The sequence below is a fragment of the Opisthocomus hoazin genome, chromosome 15, assembly GCF_030867145.1.
Source record: "Opisthocomus hoazin isolate bOpiHoa1 chromosome 15, bOpiHoa1.hap1, whole genome shotgun sequence".
Taxonomy (NCBI): domain Eukaryota; kingdom Metazoa; phylum Chordata; class Aves; order Opisthocomiformes; family Opisthocomidae; genus Opisthocomus; species Opisthocomus hoazin.
Window position 1 is genome coordinate 22,474,448 of NC_134428.1, and position 22,869 is coordinate 22,497,316.

Genomic DNA, 22,869 nt, shown 5'->3' on the forward strand with positions numbered 1-22,869 from the left:
AACAGGATTACCAGGGTCCTCTGTGGCACGCTTTTGTCTCCTGGGGCTGGTCCACCCAGCAAACAAAAGCCCATTGCTGTTACCGGTTCATAGAGATGTTCCTCTAAGCTTGCTAGTGGAGAGCAGGTCTTTTCATCGTTAACTCTTCCTACGATGGTCCTCTGTGAAAGAATAGCTATATAACGCTACAAGCCAGAACCACAAAACAACATTTACCTGAAATTGTTTCATGTTCACACCACACCCAAGGTTGCTTCCATGCATGTAAGCTTGTTCCCCTGGGCCAAGCAGGACCAGGCTCATTTCCTACCTTGTTGTCTGGGACTCTTTTGTTTGGGTTTTTATTTTTTTCCCCCAGATGTGAAACACAAACAACTTTATAACACAGAAGGCTTTCTCTCTGCAGCCTTGGTAACTCTGGTTTGTTTTTTCACTCCATTCCTCCTTATCTTGTTCCAGGAGCAGCTGAACTAGCTGATGACCGCTGCGCACAGCACATCCCCGCATTTCATCCGCTGCATTGTTCCAAATGAATTCAGGCTGGTAGGTGTCTGCAGCACTGCAGAGCAACCCTCCGGCAAAGCCACACAGTGCCTTCAGCACAAGCTGTGGCTGGCTGAACAACAGATCTTGATTCAGGAATGAAGGAAGTTGGGTCATCACTTCACAGGCTCCCTTGTACCCCTTCAAGGGAATGTTAGTCTGAACGATGCATCCAAGCGCCAGGGCTAGAGACAGGATGTCTAATAAACCTCTCACTTCGTGAGAGAAGCACGAAGAATTAGGAAATACACCACCTGGAACTAGACAAATTGGCACCATTATTTATTAGACTGCATTGCCTCCTGCAACCCGTTTTTTGCAGGATCAGCCACAGAAACAGTGAGGTGCAGAGGGGAAGCGCAGCATAAGTGGAAGAGCAGGTAATGGAAAGCAGTGAACAGCAAACAAGTCTGCTATGAACAGGCAGTTACTCATGTTGTTTGAATTCCAGTGCAATTACTGAATGCACATCTTCCACAGTCAGACGAGGGAGGTATGCATCCTGCGCAGCCATCTTCACAAGAAATCAGAGCGGGAGCGGGTCTGAATGCCTGCTCCTAACGCCTCTGCATCCCCCTCCAAGAGCTTCCGCTTCGCACAGACAGACAGAAATGTCCACAAGCTTCCTCACCACCAGCATTCCAGTGCCATGCCCGTGGGGCTAGGAAGCTAAACCAGAGAAGATCTTAAGCAGCGATTAGCCTTTCTGCACCACCGCTAACTGCAGCTCTTCTATCATTATACCTGTCTTTCTCATTTTAGATGCCAAAGCCTGAATCCCAGTGTAATCCCTGCAGGGTCTGTGGACAACAAGCAGGCATCAGAGTTGATGCTTGGCTCTACTGAGCTGGGGGAAAACGAGTACAGAATTGGATCTAACAAGGTACTCTTTACTCCTACCAAACTGAGCTAAACAAATGGATGGCAGATATGACTCAGCATGCCTTTGGTGTAGATATAGCTGCAGAGTTAGAGTTTCTACAGCAACCCACTTCCTCATGCATATAATGTTCTCTCTTACACATGCTCCCCAAACTGACTTCTAATCAGACAGTACAGTTAATATAATGCAAATGAAGTGCACCTTAAGCTATGCGATAAATCTCACTTGCTCTTTACTATTCCTTAGTCAGGCAAAAATCCTACTAACTGATCATTTATCCAATTTAAGACTGGAAAGGAAAGTGGAGACTGAGAGAGACTGTTGTAGCTGTCTAATATTAGCAGCACATATCTTTAATTTTGTACATTTGTTTTTGTCATAACATAATGAAAGTAGCTATTGTAACAGCCACGCAAAACAGAGCATTCTGTTCTTTGCATGAACATAAAATCTGCATTTCCCAACTTCTATAATAATTACAGAATATTCATCACTCCTCCAGCCCATTCTGTCCTTAAATTTCAACGTACGGATGGAGATTAAAGTGGGCCAGACACTGCCCCTGATCTTACTTTTAAAGATAACAGCTACAAGATTACTACTATTATTTTTTCATTGTCACTGAAAGTACTTAGTGTGTTTCCTCGCACAGGAGAGCACAAGGTATAGTTGGGTTTCATCAAGGAGAAGACTTCCACTCCTGCTTTACTATATGCCCATGCAACGCTACAGGCTTGGGGAAGAATGGCTGGAAAGCTGCCCGACGGAAAAGGACCTTGGGGTGTTGGTTGACAGCCGGCTGACCATGAGCCAGCAGTGTGCCCAAGTGGCCAAGAAGGCCAACGGCATCCTGGCTTGGATCAGGAATGGTGTGGCCAGCAGGAGCAGGGAGGGGATCGTGCCCCTGTGCTCGGCACTGGTGAGGCCGCACCTCGAGTGCTGTGTGCAGTTCTGGGCCCCTCACTACGAGAAGGACACTGAGGGGCTGGAGCGTGTCCAGAGAAGGGCAGCGAGGCTGGGGAGGGCTCTGGAGAACAAGTCTGATGAGGAGCAGCTGAGGGAGCTGGGCTGTTCAGTCTGGAGGAGGCTGAGGGGGGACCTTATTGCTCTCTACAACTCCCTGAAAGGAGGGTGTAGTGAGGCAGGTGTTGGTCTCTTCTCCCAAGTGACAGGACAAGATGAAATGGCCTCAAGTGGTGCCAGGGGAGGTTTAGATGGGATATTAGGAAAAATTTCTTTACTGAAAGAGTGGTCAGGCATTGAAACAGGCTGCCCAGGGCAGTGCTGGAGTCACCATCCCTGAAGGGGTTCAGAAAACGTGTAGATGTGGAACTTCAGGACATGGTTTAGCAGTCACAGTGGTGCTGGGGTGACAGTTGGACTCAATGATCTCAGAGGTCTTTTTCAACCTTAATGATTCTACGATTCTATGCCACCTAGCTAGATCTTACAATGATCCCGATATTATTTTTTATAGTTTGATACCGTGGGCACAGAGAAGGCTAAACAACTCCGGGAAAATCCATGCTAAAGGTGAATGGAACCCAATTGCTAAAGATTAGCCTTCCATTCCTATAACATCCTCAAAGTTTATTCTTTTTGTAAATGTAAGCAGAGAAGAGACACGATCACAATAAGGTAAATCAACATGTAAAGACCAAAGAGATAAAATATCTTTATTTCTGAGTGCTAATACACAGCAAGTCCAGAGTTTCACAGTCCCGAAGGCTACCTAGAACTCCAGGTTCTAACGGCCTCCTGTCTTCCAACATATTTTTTTGTGCTGGGATCCTGGCCACACTGGAAGACACGAGAGACGAACCTGTGGCAAAGATCATGACCATGCTGCAGTGTCATGCTCATGGCTTCCCCATGAGGATTGAGTACAAAAACATGCTGGAAACACGGTATCCTTGGGGAAAAAACTAGAAACTATTCTGTGAATCCAAGGCGGCATTACAGAATCACAGAATCGTAGGGGTTGGAAGGGACCTCTGTGGGTCATCTAGTCCAACCCTCCTGCCGAAGCAGGGTCACCTACAGTAGGTTGTAGAGGACCTTGTCCAGGCGGGTCTTGAATATCTCCAGAGAAGGAGACTCCACAACCTCCCTGGGCAGCCTGTTCCAGTGCTCCATCACCCTCAGAGGGAAGAAGTTCTTCCTCATATTCAGCTGGAACTTCCTCTGCTTCAGTTTGTGCCCATTGCCCCTTGTCCTGTCGCTGGGCACCACTGAAAAGAGCTTGGCCCCATCCTCCTGACACCCACCCTGCAGATATTTGTAAGCATTTATAAGGTCCCCTCGCAGCCTTCTCTTCTCCAGGCTGAACAAGCCCAGCTCCCTCAGCCTCTCCTCATAGGAGAGATGTTCCGGTCCCCTCATCATCCATTAGAAACCAACCACTAATAGAATTCATTTACTAGAGAACCATGAAATGAAACTGGGACTTCCAAGTTCTACACCCCAGTACACAGCAAAGCAATAAAGCTTCCTGCTTTTTTCACGTGGCACCATGCAGTAGAACAATATTGCAGCTAGACAGGCAGGTAGCTCCGTTACCTCCTGCACATCCACTCCAAAGACCAACAGCTGGGGTATCTCTGTAATTTGGTAGTAAGCATTATCCCCGTCAAGAATCCCTAAGTCACACTGTGATGCTGCGAGTCTCCTGGAACTCAACCACAATACATACGTTTATGAGTCACAAGATTTTGGTTTCGATCTGTGCACTTTTTCTGTCACTGCCTATGGAATCCGTGGCTGCAGGATAGAGCAGATGAAAGACGGGAGGCAAAGCGCACCCTTTCAGTTAGCGTCTGGTTTATTTGTACATTTTTATTTTTATATTTCCAGCAGTATTTGTTTCTTTTAGTGCATGAAAACATAAATTTCTACATTCACAGTGGCATTTTTTAAACAAATTCAATTCTGTCGTCCTTTTTCCTTTATCAGCAAACTGCTATGACTCTTCTTGCATGCCAAAGAGCTGCGGTGCATCGAGGCCTACCCCATTTTACTGAGGCTACATACCGACTCCAGCACTTCGCTGCGTACAATTGAGCGTGAACACTTGGAGTCCCCCTACATACACTGCCTGGAAACAAAATTGTTTCTAAGCCACACGTGCTCTGTTTGCTACAGGCTAGGCCTGATAGCAATGCAGAGGAATGTCCAGAAGTTTCCACAGCTGCTTTTATGGGGAGGGTGGAAATTGTACACTAGACTGAGGAAAATGCTCTGAGGTTGTCCTGTTCTGCAGAATTAAACAGCGGCAATTATAGGCACTGAGAACCTTGGGATGTCTGGGCAGGCAAGATAAGGGCTGGGAGAAAAAATAACAGCCATGTTCACTTAAGTGAAGACACCGAGAAAGCTAGTGACTTTCTTGTTCATTATTAATAGGGCAAGGGGCCTGAATGATTTCTTTCCAAATCAATGCCAGAAAAGTTAGTAAATGGAGAAAGCCCTGAAATCTGAGCCTAAGCCTGCTGCCTCCAGGGAGTGGAAAGAGAGTGTCTTCGAAATTCAAGATCCGGACTTCCCAAAACAGCACAGAAAGAAGCGGTGAGGTTATGAGCATTGGTATACAAGATTTCACTCTTCATTAACATTTAAAAGCTGAAAGAAAGCTGCTTGGTTCACTTCTCTTAAGCAGGACCACAGTGTCAGCATGAAGGGGCAGCTCCAGCTCAGACTCTCTTCGCTTAGTCCCAGGATGGGTAATTCAGTTGGTCTTCTGTTAAGAGAGGAAAGAAAAGTGCTGACCAAGATACTCCAGCTTAAGTGAAACAGAACTATGTTAAAGCCAATTTTCCACATATAGCTGAAACAAAATCTGCCTTTTTACCTGGGACACACCCTCCCAACTCCAGTGCAAACCAAATTAACTTCCATAGCCTTAGAAAGAAAGAGTTTCAAAGGCTTCGGGTCCCATTTGGACTGGTATGAAGCTAGATTGTTTTAACCATTCTGCATTTATATCGGTTCAGAATCTGGAATACAGTCCTGATTCCTATGCTGGCATGCAGATCTGCTCCTGTGCACCGTAACAACCTTTTCTAGGAGTTGTGTTACACTACAGATATGAAACCCTCTGCACTAAACAGGCATTTCAGGAAACACCAGGCCTCCCTCTGGTATGCAAAAAATCCTAAGATCTGATAATAAAAGGACCACCTCAGGGCTTCCAGGGACCATTATAATAGAAAAGGCTTGTTTGGGGAACCTCACTACTTGAATTCCTTACTTCCAGGTGAAGCCTTTGCTGGATGTGGCCCAACAGGAAAAAAAAAATCTAACTGAAGGAACTGGAGCTGAGAAGCGTCATGTCAAAGACCCAGGAGCTCACAGAACATGCAAAAGAGCAGACAGTCACCCTCAGCCACGAGAAGAATGACCTCCCCATCCAACTGCAGGCTGAGCGTTATCGATAGGCAATAAAGGCTTAGTATTCATCTAGGCGGGACGTCAGCTTTCTCAGATGACTCATAACAGGCTCCTTTTCAGAATATGGAATGAATAAAGAGCATATGGGCACGATGCATGAGATTCACAGACAGCCTGATTGTATCTTAAATAAAGTTAAGTCCTTTGAAAACAGAGGAGACTGAGAGGCCTCATGGCTAAAGCAAAGGAGCTGTTGTCACAAGTCCCAGGTTCTCTTCCTGGTCAATCACTGATGGTCAGCATGATCTACAGCAAATCAGGGTGACATCTCTTTAAGATGTAAGCTCTTCCTCAAGGATCTGTGTTTGTACAAAACCCCAGATTTTTTGATGCCCAACTTTGAGAAGCTATGGCCTGAGTTGTGAAGATTCAGATCAACTGGATTCAGATCAACAGGTATGGTAAAGGAATCTCAATAAACTCTTCAGAAGAGGCAAAATCTTGCATTTCCCGCAAATGGAAGTTTGCTGCCATAAGAGCCAGGAGTTGTAGCAGCCTTTCACAGGATGAACACTGGATTCCCATCCCCTCATGAGGAACAAGAGAACTTGTTGGATGCTGAGAAATGCCTGGCCCAAATGATGAAATCAAAGATGGGATCTACTGAGCCAGATCCTGGCTATGAAGGAGCTGACGTGAGGGCCAGTAAGTGGATGATGGAGGATTAGCTCAGCGATTTGAAATGTGACTTGGAAGGGCTGGAGACTACCTTGGCTAAAACCGAGTAAGAAAAGCAGGTATGGAGATGACAGAGTTTTTTTCTGCCTCGTTCTTCAGTGAAATGAACCCCGACAACCATTACAGGTCCTCCAGGCAGCGCACCCTTTGGGACGCTCACATTCACTCAGCCAGTCTCCTCCCCCAGTTTCTTATATTGTCTTCCAGCATCTCATATAACCTGGGATAGATTTAACTCTACACTTTTCCCCCCTACCCCACAGTAACAGTCATTTCACAGCAATTTCTAGGAATCCCTCTACAAAGACATCTGCATCTCCTTTACATTCTTTATTAACTATACCCATTTTTACATGGCAATGCTGGTAGGCCTCTATTTATAAAATGCCTCTCTCTACAGCCACGTAACTCCTTTCCACCTAGCCTTGGGGAATACTTCTCCCTCCCTCTCCTGCACCTGAACTGTTTTTTATTTAATGTAACTGAAGAAGTTTTAAATCTGTACTACAGCAGCCATGTGGCTGTCTGCTGCTTCTTCTGAAGTCAGTGTTAACATCCACAGGATGTTAAACTCACAGATGCCTCATATGTCTCAGAATTTATTAACTGAATCTCAGATTCCTTCTAAAGAAATACAAGTTTCCAGTGACATTTTGTTCTGATGCTGCTAACGGCTTGTGTGATCCACAAAACCTGTGTGATGTTCCCTTTCCTGTCTGCAGGCATTAGACCACAGAGTTTGAACTCTGACTTCAGATCTCTCTGATCAGAATGAGTCAGTCACTGAATTCCAAAAGGAGAAGAGGGCTTTGGAGGAAGTTCATCAGGCAGAAATAACTGCTCCATTTTTATTTATTTTCTCCTATTCTTATTCTCCCAGTCTAGGGAAAGGAAAAAAAAAAACCCCCACAATTGTCTGCTTGCTTAAACACAGCGAGACTACAGTTTGCTGCACAAACAGGAAGGGGGCCGTATTTTTCTAGGTATTGACTCATGGCAGCACAGTGAAGTGTTGCCAGTTTGCGCCACTGCCCAAAGGAGCTACGTGAATTGCTGAGGGCGAGCACAATTCTTCTGTAAGAGTCAATGTTGGCCTGAGTTCCTGTGGGCCTATTGAAAACGCACACACAAAGCGCACGCTGCTTTCAGGAAGCACCTCAGCTGAATCTATTCTTTGGGTTTTCAGTCTGTTGCCAGGGCAGGGTAGTTAGTTTCTCACCCAACTCTGTCCACTAGTCTTGGTCTCTCCCTTCCTAGAAAATTGCAAGGTAGAACAAGGTGAATCATCTGACCAAGAGCAGCAGCAAGCCTACCACTCAGACTCCTGAGGTGAGGGGCAGTTGTTATGGTCTACATTTTAGTTGGCCTCCTTTGGTCTGTTTTTGACCTCTTGGGCCCTTCTGATAAACACCACCCATCTGTGTGTTACAAAGTTCTTTTTCACACTAATTCCACTTTTTTCAACTAGCTGGAGGACAAGTGGGAACAAGAAAAGCAGACACCTGGCAAGGTGGGAAAGACTTATCACAAAGCAGGAAACAACCTCAAAATGACAATTGCTAATCTCAGTGAGGTGAAACGAGCCAAACTTGGAAGAGGTTGTAAAGAAGTAAGTATCAATTGTAGCAGAATTTCCCAGGGCACAGGATCCTACTGGGTGCAGTTGTGCTACATCATAGCTCTGACAGCATCACCTACACCTGAAAAGTCATTTGATCATAAAGTCACTGGGAAAATCCAGTCATACCTTGATCTCTTCAGTAGTAACCTAATGACAAGCAGAAGTACAGTTCAGTAGTTCACCCAAGCAGAATCAGAAATATAGGATTTTGTTTCCTAGGTCTTTCTCTGACTCATTGTCTGATATTTGTAATTCATCTTCCACACTCACCCACATATAAAATGTGTATAATCACTGGGAAGTTATGAGGCTTAAATGATTCATGTTTATGTAAGGCCCTATGATCCTCAGATAAAAACTGTTTTAGAAATGCAAAATATTATCACAAATTAGAACTTTATTTTAGTGTCACTATTGACTACTCTAGTGATGGGTCTGCCAGAACTTCTGACAAACCTCCCCTTAGAAATTAACTTCCCAGAATACAAATTTCCAACTGTGTTATCCAAACCACTAATTTACCTAGTTAAAGAGCTAAGCAGCTAAGGCAATGTGCACAATCATTAATAAATACTGGCAAGCTTTGCTAATTCAAATTCCAGCACAGTGCTCCACAGGGAGTACAAGATGCTTGTGCTTCAGAGCAAGGCCACTGGGACGCTTAAGTGACAGAAGAAAAATTAAGTGCTGGTGTTGGTCCTTCAGAGCTGCAAACAGATGACTCCGCTTCCTGGGGTGCTTATGCCTTTACTTGCAGACTAGTTAATGATGGGGTAAGGAGGAGCTTCAGCAAAGCAAAAAGGGACTTAAACGCCCTGCCATTCCCACTAAGGAGACAGGACACTAGATCTCAACCCACTATCAATGAAGAAAGAAAGAGCAGAAACACCTATTTAGCCTAACTAATTTGCTGTAACTTCCTACCTTTCCTTGCCCCACAGTAGCCTGCTTGCGCCATTTTATCTTTTTAATAAGACTGAGTTGGCATAAAAGATTAATACAGACCTTTTAAACCTACCCTGTTAAAATGTGAGTTGGGAGCCTATCACTCTTTAAACCTTTAAATAACAGAACCAGCTGAGATCTAGTATTTATTTTTCCCCAGGCAGATTTTGAAATTATTTCTACAGCAGATTCTGACTACAGCTCTACAAGCTTGTGAAACCGAGTCGGCTTGGAAACATTTGCTTTTTTAGCTTCCAGCAACTCAATAGTTAAGCCAGCTCTGAAATACAGCTTGTCTTGTATATTATCCACTCACTCTAAACTCTACTTTCTTTGAAGTCTAGGGAACTGTATGCTCGCTGCATATGCCCTGCCATGCTGCTATGGCCACAAGAAAGGTGACTTGCTGCAGGGACCTCCTCTTCTGCTCACAGGCAGCCAGCAGAGACAGCTGATAGATCTTTTCATCCACATTAATGCCAAAGGCTCCTGCAAGGCACTCTCCCTCTCACTATGGAAGGAAAGGTGGTAAATAAACCCAGAAATGAGCCCACAGCTCACAGGATACACAGTTAACATTCTGAATTAAAATATTTCTTTCATCCAGCGTATGTATGGGCCCAAATATTTAACTAAAACCTCAGCATTTCAACCAAAAAAATAACTCGCAAACCTAGATGGCAGCTATTTCTACAAACAAGCCTCTATTTCCCTCAAGTAACTAAACCAGCTTGATTATATTCCTGAAGGCCAAATTCCAACACAATACAGGAACCTAACCATGCTGCAGACATCATCAGTTGTCTACTGAGACACCTGGCCAGGTCTTTCCTGCTTTGTTGGCTTAGTATTCCCAGCTGTAGATCTCTCCCAGGAAAGAAAACACAGTAGAGCTGACAGACATATAGAGAATGAAGAAATTAATATTCTTGTTTGTATTTCCACAAATTTCTTTTGCATCTCTTGCTCATAGCCACCGCTGTGCTCATGTGTGCCTTCCAGGCCCATATATTGCAGAGCTAGAAGCAGAGCGTGCTATAAAAACACAGGTAACAATATTATTCTAAAGGGGAAAAAAACTCCTCAGGGGAGCAATTACACTTCTGAAAAGATCTAAAAACATTAAACTACTAATTAAAAGCCCAAAACTCCTTATGAAAGAATAATAAGCTGGACAACAATCTTGAACTCTAGTATCAACCTATGCAAACACACCATTGTAAGTTGCACATGCTACTCCTTTCATAAAAACCAGTGAAGAAGCCAGTTATTGACAGGGCAGTCCTCCACAGAGCAACAGAGTAGCAGGTCAGGGAAAACAGGCATTTCTCCGTCCTGTGCTTCACCTGCCATGTCACCCCATCCACTTTGTACAGCTCTGTAGTGACAGATGGATCTATTCTAATAAATCTTATGTAAATTACCAGGATGTAGTTGTTAAATACATAATCAGATTCTTTAACAATGGAAAAGCCTGAAGATAATTTAGTCCCCAAAAGGTTGTATTTTAACAGAATGCTCTGAACACATTCTAATGACTAATACAAATTGATAGGATCACTAATAAGTAACATTTCCATTTCAATCCACTTTAGAAATGCTAGCTAATTAAGTCTCAACCATATCAGGAGACAGGTCAGTGTTGTTAGACACCTTGCACAGGTGGGAAAACAGAGGTAAAGGAACTTGTCCAGTGACACAAAAAGCAACAACGTCCGTTAAAGCAGAGCATAGGCTTTGGGAATTCCTGTTCCCTCTCCGACTATGCCTCACCCTTGCTACGGTGGTTTCCAAAATGGTTATGCTTCTAAGTATATACAGGCTCTTTGGCATGAAATAAGAATTTCTTCACCTCTTTCCCACTAGGTGGAGAAACAAGGAACACTACCTGCAAGAAGCTGGTGTTGCAACAGCTCCTCAGGTCAGACACCTTCCCCGCATCTAAGCATCTCCGTCTCTTTCCTCAGATGAGATACATTACTCAGAGAATGAGACACATTACTGGGATCCTCCAAAGGAGAGGCTTCTTCAGCAGCTTCTCCGAGCTCTTAAGCGGGCCAGATCCTGCAGACCTTACCCAACCTTGCCCTCACACTACAGACCTTGGAAGGAGTAAAGCACCAAGGCTCCATGAAATGCACTATGAGCTTTGTTATTCCTATAGAGTTGGAGAGGAAGGTGCTCAGAGATTCGTTAGAAAGTTGCTAATTCAGAAGCACACAGTAAAAAGAGGAGGTAGGACTGTTAGGTTTATTTTCTACTGTTTTGCAAGGAAAATACACAGCCTGCAGTCCAAACCACTACTCTGAGCTTTAGCAAGCAGGCCTAGAGATGGTTAATCTTTCTGGAAGATACCAGCCACTGACCTCCTAATGGATTAATACCAAAGATAGGGCTTGTCCCACATAAAGTGACTATTAAAGCTAAATAAAAGGCTTCCAAAAGCCTTTCTTATAAAGCATCCGCGAGAGCCTTACCAAGACTCCAAGGCTGCCAGATCCCAGCTGACAACATGTACTTGGCCCCTTCTCAGATCTATCAGAATTGCAAGCAGGAAGCTGGACTGCTGAAGCTGCTCCTTGAGCTGGAGGAGGCAGCCCTGCAGAGCGAGGCCATGGGCTCTACCCTGTGCAGGAAGCACACGGTTGCCGTGGCTGAGATGGCAGAGCTGGTGGAGAATCCCCAGTGAAAGCAAAGATGGAGACAGACAAACAGGTCACAAAAGCCAAGATGGATGACCTCAGTGCAAGCATGGAGTCTCTGCAGAAATCCAAGGTGAGAAGCCAGCAGCGAATTCCTCAACAAACCAACGCAGCCATGGGTGCAGCCATCAGTGCAAGGCAGAATTCAGCCCTCTGCAGGAGGAGCTAACTGATGCCAGAAAACAGCTGTGTGCAGGTGGTGCCGAACACTGCCCGCCCCGGCTGATGGAGTGGGCATCCCCCTCACGAAAGATCAGGACACTCTCCACTCTCCCCAGCTATTACAGTCATCCCATTATAATTATAACCAACTGGAATAAACTGAGTTTGCAAGAGAGGGAGGATATTTTGGCCCTTCAAGCCTTACTCAGCATCATATGACTACCTCTCTCTTACAGCTGAACTCAGATACTCATGTTCATAAGCTGGAAGATAACCTGTCTGAAGCCAATGCCCAGCTGGCTGAGATGGATAAGAGCCAAGCTGAAATTAATGCCAGCAGGGTCCAAGGTAAATTCCTTGACAGCTTTGTGCAATGTTACCTCCCTCCGATCCTCCTTTTCCTCTACATTTCATCCAGCTCTGGCAGCCCTGCCCTGTGTCCTCTAGCCAATCTGCCCAATCCTTCTAGCCTTCACTTCTCTTTCTCTCCTGTCAGGTTGAATTAGTTCCTCTCTTGCTTCTTTATGCACAGACAGCTGAGTCAGGAGCACAAGGAAGTTCAGAGCAGGCTTAACCAGATTGTCTACATGAAGATTTCTCTCACCTCGCAATCAGATGGCTTCAAAAGGCAGCTGGATGAAGAGTCAAAGGTACTGAGGACCACCAACTGCCTACAGAGGTTGCTGCTGTCATGGGACATGCGGTGCCTGCTCTTTTGCACTCTGTCCACTTCAGAGTAACAAGTTAATGGTTTGTGTTAGCTCTCACAAAGGAAAACTTTCTCATCCAAATTAATCTGTGGGCTTGTTACCAGCTGATCCTGGAGGCGGTGTGGGGGACACGAGCCTTGTATGGATATGAAAATAAGACACAATCTCCCACAGTCAGCAGCAAAGAACAGAACACACACCTCTGGATTCTCCGTCCACTGCCCATTCAGTGGATTGTATAGTAGTTTATTTGCCCAGATCACATGAATTTGGCTCAAAATATACCAGTATTTCAGCTCTTCGACAACTCTGTCTTGGAAATTTCTGCTTATCTCCAAAAAGTAATTCTAGTGCTGCACCTGTATATCAAAAGTCTGGCACGAATTCTCTCTGTGTTCAGAACAATCACCAAATGGGTTTACTGTCATAATTCTTTTGCAACACTGTTTGAGAGAAAACAGCGATGTTGACAAGCCAAGTTCTGTTTTCAGTTGCATGAGCTCAATTCAATTCACTGCAGTACAACAAAAAAAACAGGTACAGAAAACAGAAGCTTGGTTCCTGCAGGAAGATAGTTTAGAGCCCGAGATGTTTCTAGCTGGTCCAGAACTGAGCTGTTCAAGTAGAGCACTCCAGCTCTGGGGAGTGAGGTCAGTGCATCCGTACTTCCACTAGGACAGATGTGTAGCAATGGCTGTGCAATCTCTAGACCTGCACTGCTGCTGTAGTGAGCTGGCCAACACCAAGCATGATTTGGACCCAATGAAAGAGTAGTTGGAGGAAAAGGAGGACAGCAAAGGTGAACTGCAGTGCTTGGTCTCTAAATTCCGTACTGAAGTCACAATCTGGAGGACTAAATACAGGACTGATGCCACTGAAAGGACTGAAGAGCTGGAAGAAACCAGGTGAGCACTCAGCTTTCAGGGAGTCTGGGATAGTACTTACAGCAGTCTCATTACTTTGTTTGATTGCTGAGTCACAGCTTATAGATGTGATCTGTTAGGACTCAAATTGGTTAGACAGAGAAAGCACAGGGCTCCAGCCAAGAGAAAGAAAATAATGTTTGCCATAATAAAGAGGGACTGTTGAGACCTAACACTTGTACACTGACAACAGAAAACCAACACTGATCCTTTCTGATACAGGCTTGAATTTGGATAGCCTTTCTTTATTCCAAGAAGGACTTCACTCTTCCAGCAGCCCTACAAAAGCCACTAGCATTTCCTAAGAATAAATTAAGCACCAAATCAGATTAAACCCCTTAGAACCTGGTCCTTGAGATCTGGTATTACAGGCTAGAAGTCGAGTAAATCTTTGCAGCAGTCCCTCTAACAGAGCTAACATACAGATGCTTTCAGACAACAGCAACAAAAGTTAAGGCATCTGGAGGGTTTCACTGTGCACCTGAACAAGCTGAGACAAATGGAATAAGCTACTACACCTCTGCATGACTTTGCACTGAGTCCCAGGGGCATTCACAAGGGAGGGAGGTTTCTTTGCTCTTCGACACTATCGCAGTCCTTGAGATACCCAAATGGAAGGTGGAAGTATCTATCACCAGGTTACAATCCAGCAATCAAGAGCTGAGCTGCAGCCCAATATGCCATATGCACCAGTGGAGGGGAAGAATCAGCCACACCCTGGTAATGGTTTTACAGTACCTTTTATGCTGCCAGGATATTTCTGCCCTCTCTCCCTCAGGATAATGTTGGCTGTGAGGCTCCAAGAAGCAGGAGACAGCTGAACTGGTTCAAGCCTGGGTTGCCAACACGGAGAAAACTAGGCAGAGGCTTCAGAAAGAAGTGGAGGTCCTCACCATTGACCTTGAGAAGGCAAGAAATCCAGCTGTTCAAGAGTGCATCCAGCACAAGCCTGACCAGCAAGATCTAAGACCCGGTACTGGAAGCCCCAGGAGTATTTCTGTTAACTCAGGTCAGCTTTGGACTGGTCCCTTATTTTTTAGTATTTTAAGATCTCTCTATTAAATGCCAAGTAATCTGTATGACCATGAGAAGCAAGGCTAAGATTCATCACATCAAGAGAAAACCCAGATGAGAGCCGCAACTAATTCCTAGGAGCAAACAGCATGCTTCTGGTAAGCTCATTAGCTGACTTCCAGAAACAAGAGTACAGCTAAAGCAAAAGCCCTTCTTTACTGCAAGGCAAGGTATTCATCTTCTTTTTAAGGATAATGATATCCTGCTTTGAACTTTTCAGTGTTGCAGTACCAGTGGGTTGGCCACTGGTTATTAACGACCATACTCAAAGCAGATCTAAACAACATGTAGTTAAACACTAGCAACAAATGCTCCTTCATTAAATTAGTATTTCTACTCCTGCTAGTGTTAGGGTAAGAGCATGAATAGTAGTGCAACTGTGGGACATTTGAATAAAAATGTTACTTAAAATAGGCACAAAGGCTGCTCCAAATCCACTGAAGTCCTTGGGTATCTGCCAATGACTGCAGTCGGCTTTAGAACAGGGTCTCAAGAGCTGAAAATCCCACATACATCATTACGTTACTGGGCTGAAACTCTGTTTCACCATCACTTTCTTTAATGAAGCAGTTCTTTATTCTATGGTTCCTGTGGTGTGCTTGTCACCATGGTATCTGAACGCATGTGCGGATCATAAGGATATGTAGAATATTTGTGATTAAAAGCTCCTAGGAAAGAAAAACGTACCTTTATTCTTTCCCTTCGTGACAAGCAGTTAAACACAGTCTAAAATAGTCTTGAATAACATCTTGTTTGTAACAGAATCGTCTTTGAAATAGAAAGAGTCACACTAATCAACCCAGGCAATTACTAACAGCACATCTGCACAAGGAATATCTGAAGTGGAAAACATTTGCTCCACAGCAGCATCATTATAACCGCAGGAGCAAGGAAGACTATCACACTGATGGGAACTGGCTGATCTTGTTAAATTCCTAATGGTGAGGAAAGAAAGCCTCGTAAACATTTTAATCATCCATTCAGAGTGACCAAAAGAAACTCTGCCAGTCATTAGAGTGGCTGCCAATTTAACTGTGGCTAGCTGGCAGGACACACAGAGAAGTGAAGTGTAAAGAAAACTTGTATCCGGTGAATGCTTAGCGTCATCTTTCCAGGCCAATGCCGCTTGTGCTGCCCTGGACAAGAAGCAGAGAGCCTTTGATAAGATGCCAGCAGAATGGCAACACAAAATGCAAAGAGCTGCAGGTGGAAGTGGATAGTTCCCAGAACGAATGTACATGACTGAAAATTTTGAGCTTAAGACTGCCTGTGAAGAGTCCTTGGAGCACCTGGAATCTCTGAAGAAGGAGAACAAAGCCCTTCAGTGTAAGTACGGGTTTGATGGCAAGAAACTCTGCAAATCATGAGCCCCTTGATTCCTACTGAATGATCTCTTGTGGTGTCTTTCAGCATCAATTTCACTTTTCTTATTTCCAGCAGTGCTTTCACTCTCTGGTAACATACATTTGCTGCACTTAAAGTCACGGGTTAGATTCTTCTCCTGGGACACAGACTGTACTCACACACACGCCACCCCTATCCAATCACCCAAGATTGTAACTAGCACCAGTGAAGCGCTTTCAGGACACCGACTCTGGGGATAGCATTCAGCATCGAGGTCCCTTCTGAACCCTCAAAACACGATCACAATTGCACCTTGGTTGTACTCACTGTTACACTAGGTCATCACTCCAAGCTGGGCCAGGCACCATCATCAGAGCACCGCAAAAGGGAATAAATGACCGGTTACAGCATTAGGCTTAACTGACGGAAGCTGCAGTCCCAGTTCTGGCTACCAGCATTCTCTCTAATTCTGAGCAATTCACTTAGGGGACCATTAACAATGGCCAGCTTTACCCTGGGAAGATGATGTTCCCTTTAACCTCAGCAGGGAGGACTAGGCATCTCCAGGAAACAGTTCAGAGCAAGTCAGTTAAACCCCTGCTCAGTCTCTCTCTTGGCATCACTTCTCTCCCACTGGCTGTACAGGGAAACCAGCTGCCTTGGCTTTTCAGGTTTCTTTAAAACACTTCTGTAAATTGCAAAAATTGATCTCCTACAGGAGGCTGGAAGATGACACTGTAAATATTTAGAAGATGCTACAATCTGCTGCCCTTGTGGCCAACAAAAAACAGTGCCGGACTCCCTGGCGCAGACACAGTGTTTTTTGGGCTATCTCCCCCAACCCTTTCCTCTGGCCTACATCAGCTGGCAGAGAGCCCCACTGCTGTACAGAGACGATGTGGCGCTCCTGTTCTTATTCTGTAAGAGCAACCATCTGAAAGGGGGAGAGGGGAAGGCTGGATAAAAACTGGAAAAAAAATTATCTTCATTTAATAGGCTTCATTTTTCCGCCTCCATGAACACAGGCAGCAAGCAGGGCTTATTCACAAATCCAGGATAATATTCAAGCAATGAAACAAAAGGGCAGCTGATATAAAGTGACTGGAATAATTTCATGTCATTTCCATTGAAAGAATCTGCCTGGTGCACTTGGTAAGGTTCATAGTCCTGAAATAAACCTATCTCATGAAATATCTGTTTTGTTCCCTGGAGGAAATTAAGGATCTAATCGATCAGCTCGGGGAGCGAGGGAAAAGCATTCACGAGCTGCAAAGGATAGAGACTGGCGATTGAGAAGGATGAACTGCAGGTGGCACTGGAGGAAGCGGAGTCTCCCCTAGAGGTACCAATGCTACAGATGCGAGAGCTGCACGCCAGCCCGGTGGCTGCTGCCCGCATTCCATCAGAAGGATTTTGTATGTTTAACCCCACAAAGGACATTTATTCATGCATCTGTTGCACACTTCCTTGCAGGCTGAAGAAAGCAAACTGATTTGCATTCAGCTCAAACTGGCTCAGGTTAAAGCTGACATTGACAGGAGAACATGAGAAGGAAGAATTTGAAACAACCAGGTATACCGATGATATGACATTTAGTTACAGGTGAAGCTATAGCACGGAGGCTTTAAGTTAGACACTAGCAAAGTTTGATAATCATTAAGGGGAATTACTCCTTGGACCAGATTGTCTGGAGGTTGTGGAGTCTCTATTATTGGAAGTTAAACACAGCCTGGTCACACATTGTCTGGTGGGACTGGTTTAGCAGGAAGTGATCCAGATTTTAGGCAGTAGATTTTTAAGATGACCTCTTGCAAGCCTCTCCCAGCCCTATGTTTTAAAAGAAGGTATTCATGAATGGCTTTATGCAAAATACTGGTATTTCAGTTTTAAACAGGTTTGAACAGTTACTGCATTTTTCTTACTTGGTGGGCAATAATTTGATACAAAGGCTGGATCAGACTCAATGTAACAGAATGCTGTACCATATGCTTCACTGGACTCTGCAGAAATAACCACCAGCGTGCAACTGAGTCTCTGCAGGCGAGTCTGGAGACTGAAGGGAAGCGTTGAAGCTCTCAGGCTTAAGAAGATGGACACTGACCTGACCAGAGTGGAAATGCAGCTGGGTCACACCAACAGGAACAACCGTGAGCTTGTCAGGACACTGAATAAACTACCACAGCATGTCAAGGTAAACTGGAGAGGGTAGAAGCTGGTCCCTGGATGGATAAATCATACCAGTTCTATTTTATAGCTTAAGCAACAAAGCAGTAGATTATGCACTCTTGTTTGGACAGACATCTTGACCAAACTGAGAGATTATATTCAAAAGCCCTGTTCTCCCAGTCATACCAATTTCAATCTGCAGTAGTTCCAACAAGACAAGCATCACTATCAGCTTTTGTCAGACTAGAAACCCAAGGAACTATTCATATGTAATTAAAAAGTTCTGCTTTTAAGAGAAGTTATAATTGCTGTTTGAACAGGATAGCTAAGAAATGGACTAGAAACTAAGAGAGATGTAAAACCAAAGAGCTTCTTTTGCTCTTCATTTCTAAAATAAAATGAAGTAAATTAGTAAAATGCTAGCCTCTTTGTTGGAATAAAGTGATACAACTGCTGCCAAAAATCCAATTTTAGTAACTTAAAGAGTAACAACACAGATTCTTTCTCTCTTTACACATGTATATATATATACACACAAACTCAAACCTAACTTGTCCTCACATCAGTCTCAGGCAGAAGTAATTCTCTTAAAGTCAGTGTGGCTACAATGACATAAGACAGACATACATGATACTGGAATCCAGCGATGGGTTTTTTTGTGGGGGTTGTTTTTTTTAAATTATTTTAAAATCTGACATCATCTTAAAGAACAGCTTTGCAGAGAGACCTCCTCCATCTTTCACCTTCCTCTCCCTTCATTATTTACATTAATCTTTCATCTTCAGATCTAAACGGATGAGGATGCTTGCCAGCACAAGGAGGAGCTGCAGGAGAGGTACCTGCTGCCTCAGCCCGCAACAGACAGAGCTGGAAGTGCAGACCAGCCTGGAGGGCAGCGAGCATCCTCAAGCTCCTGGAGCAGGCAGAGGTCATGGAGAAGACATAATGAACTCAAAGTCCACGTACAGAGAAAGCCGAACTATTTATACAACAGCTACCTTGTCAGAGAGTTAATGTGCCAGTGGTTTAACATTCAATCTTAACTCTGGCAAAGAAGTGCCGGATTAGGCCAATAATGGATAAATATAACAGTGGTCTGCAGGACAGGTCTGATAACTCTACAGAACATGCAGAGCTCAGTCTTTCGAGATACTACACTCATAGAAGGATTTTTTTTAAATATTCACCACCTTTGCCCAGCTTTGCTCCTAGCAAGGCCTATGAAAAGACTTTTACCAAATTTGGCAGAAGAGTTAAGACAGTGCTGAGCACTTTGGAAAAACCCACCTTAATAAGGACTGTATAAAATTCTGCCTCCACTGAAATTCTAGTTTTACTAGTTGTTTCCATGGTGCTTGGATTTCTTCCGTAGACGGTAGCCCACAGTGAGATCCGTTTTAGTGAAATTTTAAGCATCCTTGCATTACAGATTGCCGTATGAAATAACATACCTGCCATTTCATTTTGTGCATAGACTTAAGCAGCTACTTTAACATTCACCATTACAGTCTGTAGTTCTTTTCCATAAAGACCACACATGCTAACATTTCCAAGGAGAAGAGTACAACTTCTGGAAAGGACAGATAATACCAGACACATTCCTCAGCTGAATTTATGGGACATCAGTTGTAAAAACTGAGTCATAAATGTGGCTTATTCAACTAATGCAACTAATACATTCACTTCCAATTGACTGATAATACAAGGATACATTTTTAGCAGGTCAACCGCTACCTCCATAGCAAATTTGAGTTTTTAAATTATTGTTATACAAAATCTACATAGCACAGAACTTGTGCAGCATTCTGGAACACAATGGCACATTTACTTGATGTTGTTTTGCTGAAGCGCAGCTTACGTTACTAGAATGCAACATTTCTATTAAAGCCTTTGTAGTTCTCCTTCCTTAGAGTGATTTTTTTTTTTTTTATTATTACTCTTCTTACAGCAGCAACAACAACAGTCCGTCAATGATTCATATGAGTAAACAGTAAGCACCAAATGAGCTGTGGGGCTCACATTTTCCATGAGTTAAAAAGACACATACTTATTATAAACTGCAGAGCAGAGACTATGTTTGTTGAGAACGCAACCAAATACAGTTTCAGCTGGGTCTAAAGCCAGCTGCTGCTACTGCAGCATGACTTTGAAATAGACAATATTGGTATATAAACTAAAATCTATACACACAGAAATTCAGGAAAACAGACTCAGGCTCCAGGCCTTGATAAACAACAGGTTCTACTTCTGCCTCGGATGTGTATCATCATTTTAGTTCTCATTTAACATGCAAGTAAATAAACAGGTCCTAATGTTCTGTAATGCAGATGCAGTGGGGATGAATCCCACTTGGCTTAACAGTGCACAATTTTATAGAGAAAAAGCAAACTCTATAGAAAATTGTGCTGCACAAGTCATCTCTGAGAGCCAAATGGAAGAGCTGAGCAGATAATACATTCTGAGTCTCTAAGACTTCTTTCTTTCTGCTGTCTAGAATCAGTCTGCTTACTATTAAACAAAAGCTGAAGCCTGACCTTCAATACACTACTAATGAGCATGAGGAAATCATCAGTGAGCACTGAGCAGCTGATGAGAGAGTAAAGAAAACTGTGGTTGATATAAGTCACCTCCCCACCTTTCTGTCCTTTATGTTGGTAGCTGGAAACCTTAAGGTATATATTCCACTATTTCTCTCCAGTGCCAATTTGAAAGTACACTGTTAATAATACATGTTAACACTTGCACTGCTTTTTACGATCCTGAAAAGCAGAATGCATGTTAGCGCACTGATTGCAGTCTGGCAAAATTAATCCACAAAAGAAGAAATCCACTTCCTCTCTGCTTCCCTGGTAATCTACATCACAGATGGCACCCTGAGGAATTCTTCCATTTCCTCTCTATTCATCCTTTCTTTCACTTATTACACAACTCCACTCATCACACCTATCAGGCCTCCAACAAAGAGTAGGCTGGCTTCCCCCTCTAGCTAGTCAATGGCATTCATAATTGGCACAGAGGGGAGAAAAGTTGCCAGCACTGAGCAGATTGCTCCTTTGGCACTGTGCTGACAACTGGCACTTCAGAAATATCAGAGCTAGCTGTGGATTTAATGCACAGCATTTCCTCCCAGAGTGAGGCTGAGCCTTCTGCCACCTTTATGCTTTCAGCTACTGCATGTTCAGACAGTGTCTTCAGTTTCCATCTACAGCACACAGTCAGCCACTCTTTTTCCATGGAAGGGTAGAAGTAAAAGTCTGAAGTGTCATTAATACTAAAGCTACTGAATTCATAATAGGTGGGATAATACCTTTGACTAGTCCAGTGGTACTACATGAACACACCACCACTTTGTTTATGGTCTGATCTAGAGTTGTCCAAGTCAGCTGGGATTGCTTCCATTGATTTCAGTGAACTGTGGATCCAGTCTTTCGAAAGGCAGCCTATGATACACAGAGAAATTAAAGATATTGCAATATTTCTCAGAAGGTAACATACAGATATCAGGTCTACATATCCCACTTTTCAGTGCTCTATATAAATAGCTCTGGTGTCAATCTGTTTCATACCTTCCTTGTAGGCTTCCTGTGTGGCAAAAAGATCTGTGTCAGAAGCAGGATCATTATGTACACCTGGAAAAGATTAAGAAGAACTATTAAATTGCAATAAAAGACCTGTAAGTCAAGATGGAATAGGCTGAGCAGTTAGCCCAGAAAGGAGAAAAAAGCACACCATCATGAAACTCCGGGGTAAGAAGAACAAATATATTAGAAAGATCATTCCAACAGAGCAGCCATTAAACTCTTTTCTGCACCTGAGCTTCCACATTCAGCACAAACACCTAAAAGAAACACTTCTGTTTAACAGCCAACATGTCCCAAAGGGAATGCACTAATTTAAGGAAATCCAGACTAGGCAGAAAAGGTGCGTGTAGGACACTCTCAGCCCAGTGGAGCGCAAAAGAACTTCAGCACAGTGCACCCCGTGCAGAACTCATCGATCAGAATCTTTATGGTACTTGAACACAGCAGTAACAAGCCACCTATGTCAGCAGCTGCTCTACACCCACGAAGGTGAATTTGCAAGGTGTACTATCATCAGTGGCATGACTTACTCTTTGTTTTTCAACTGCTACAAAACTCTAGAGCACAAGTAGTTTCAAATTCCTAGGGTAGATACCATCTTCCTATTTCTTTTTCTGATCCTCATAATTCCACATCAACACTTCAAACCCCTTCCATAATCACATATCCTTCTGCTCCTTTTCAGATTAAGGAACTGGAAATAGAGCTAGACTCCAAACAAAAACACCATGCAGAAACAAAAAATTCTGCACAAGAACAAGAGGCCTCTAAAAGAGCCCGTCTTCCACAAACAATGGCCACAAAACCAACTAACATATGCAGGAGTGATGGGAAAAGATGCAGAACAAACTGAAAACTTACAAGAGGCAAACTGAGGAGGCCGTATGCATTCCCTGCTCCAGCTCACTGCTTCATCATTTGGGAGTTGGACTCGATGATCCTTATGGATCCCATCCAACTTGATGTATTCTATGATCACACAATCGCACCTTGTGCACACCAGGGGCACTTTGTCTCTCCAAAACACATACTGAAGGAAGCACACATTCAGCTTCTACTGATACCATCCCTAGAAATGTAGCCCACTGTAG

General features: G+C 43.8%; 1 protein-coding gene and 1 long non-coding RNA gene across 2 annotated transcripts; one reads left to right on the forward strand and one right to left on the reverse strand.

Moving 5' to 3' along the window:
- Positions 1 to 4,359: 4,359 nt before the first annotated feature.
- LOC142363272 (uncharacterized) lies at positions 4,360 to 21,827 on the reverse strand. The gene is made up of 3 exons (XR_012765638.1): positions 21,764 to 21,827; positions 21,505 to 21,637; positions 4,360 to 5,162 (listed from the first exon to the last, which is right to left on the reverse strand). It is a non-coding gene; the product is annotated as an uncharacterized LOC142363272 (long non-coding RNA).
- LOC104335664 (uncharacterized) lies at positions 5,695 to 20,649 on the forward strand. The gene is given in 25 exon segments (XM_075436806.1): positions 5,695 to 5,848; positions 6,416 to 6,609; positions 7,273 to 7,389; positions 7,808 to 7,879; positions 8,019 to 8,313; positions 9,461 to 9,644; positions 10,983 to 11,037; positions 11,650 to 11,794; positions 11,797 to 11,891; positions 12,217 to 12,348; positions 12,517 to 12,630; positions 13,366 to 13,595; positions 14,392 to 14,421; positions 14,423 to 14,522; positions 15,803 to 15,874; positions 15,876 to 15,912; positions 15,915 to 16,011; positions 17,240 to 17,308; positions 17,310 to 17,373; positions 17,505 to 17,572; positions 17,574 to 17,603; positions 18,038 to 18,085; positions 18,087 to 18,222; positions 19,570 to 19,632; positions 20,473 to 20,649. Coding segments are annotated over 25 exon segments (2,778 nt in total).
- Positions 21,828 to 22,869: the final 1,042 nt, after the last annotated feature.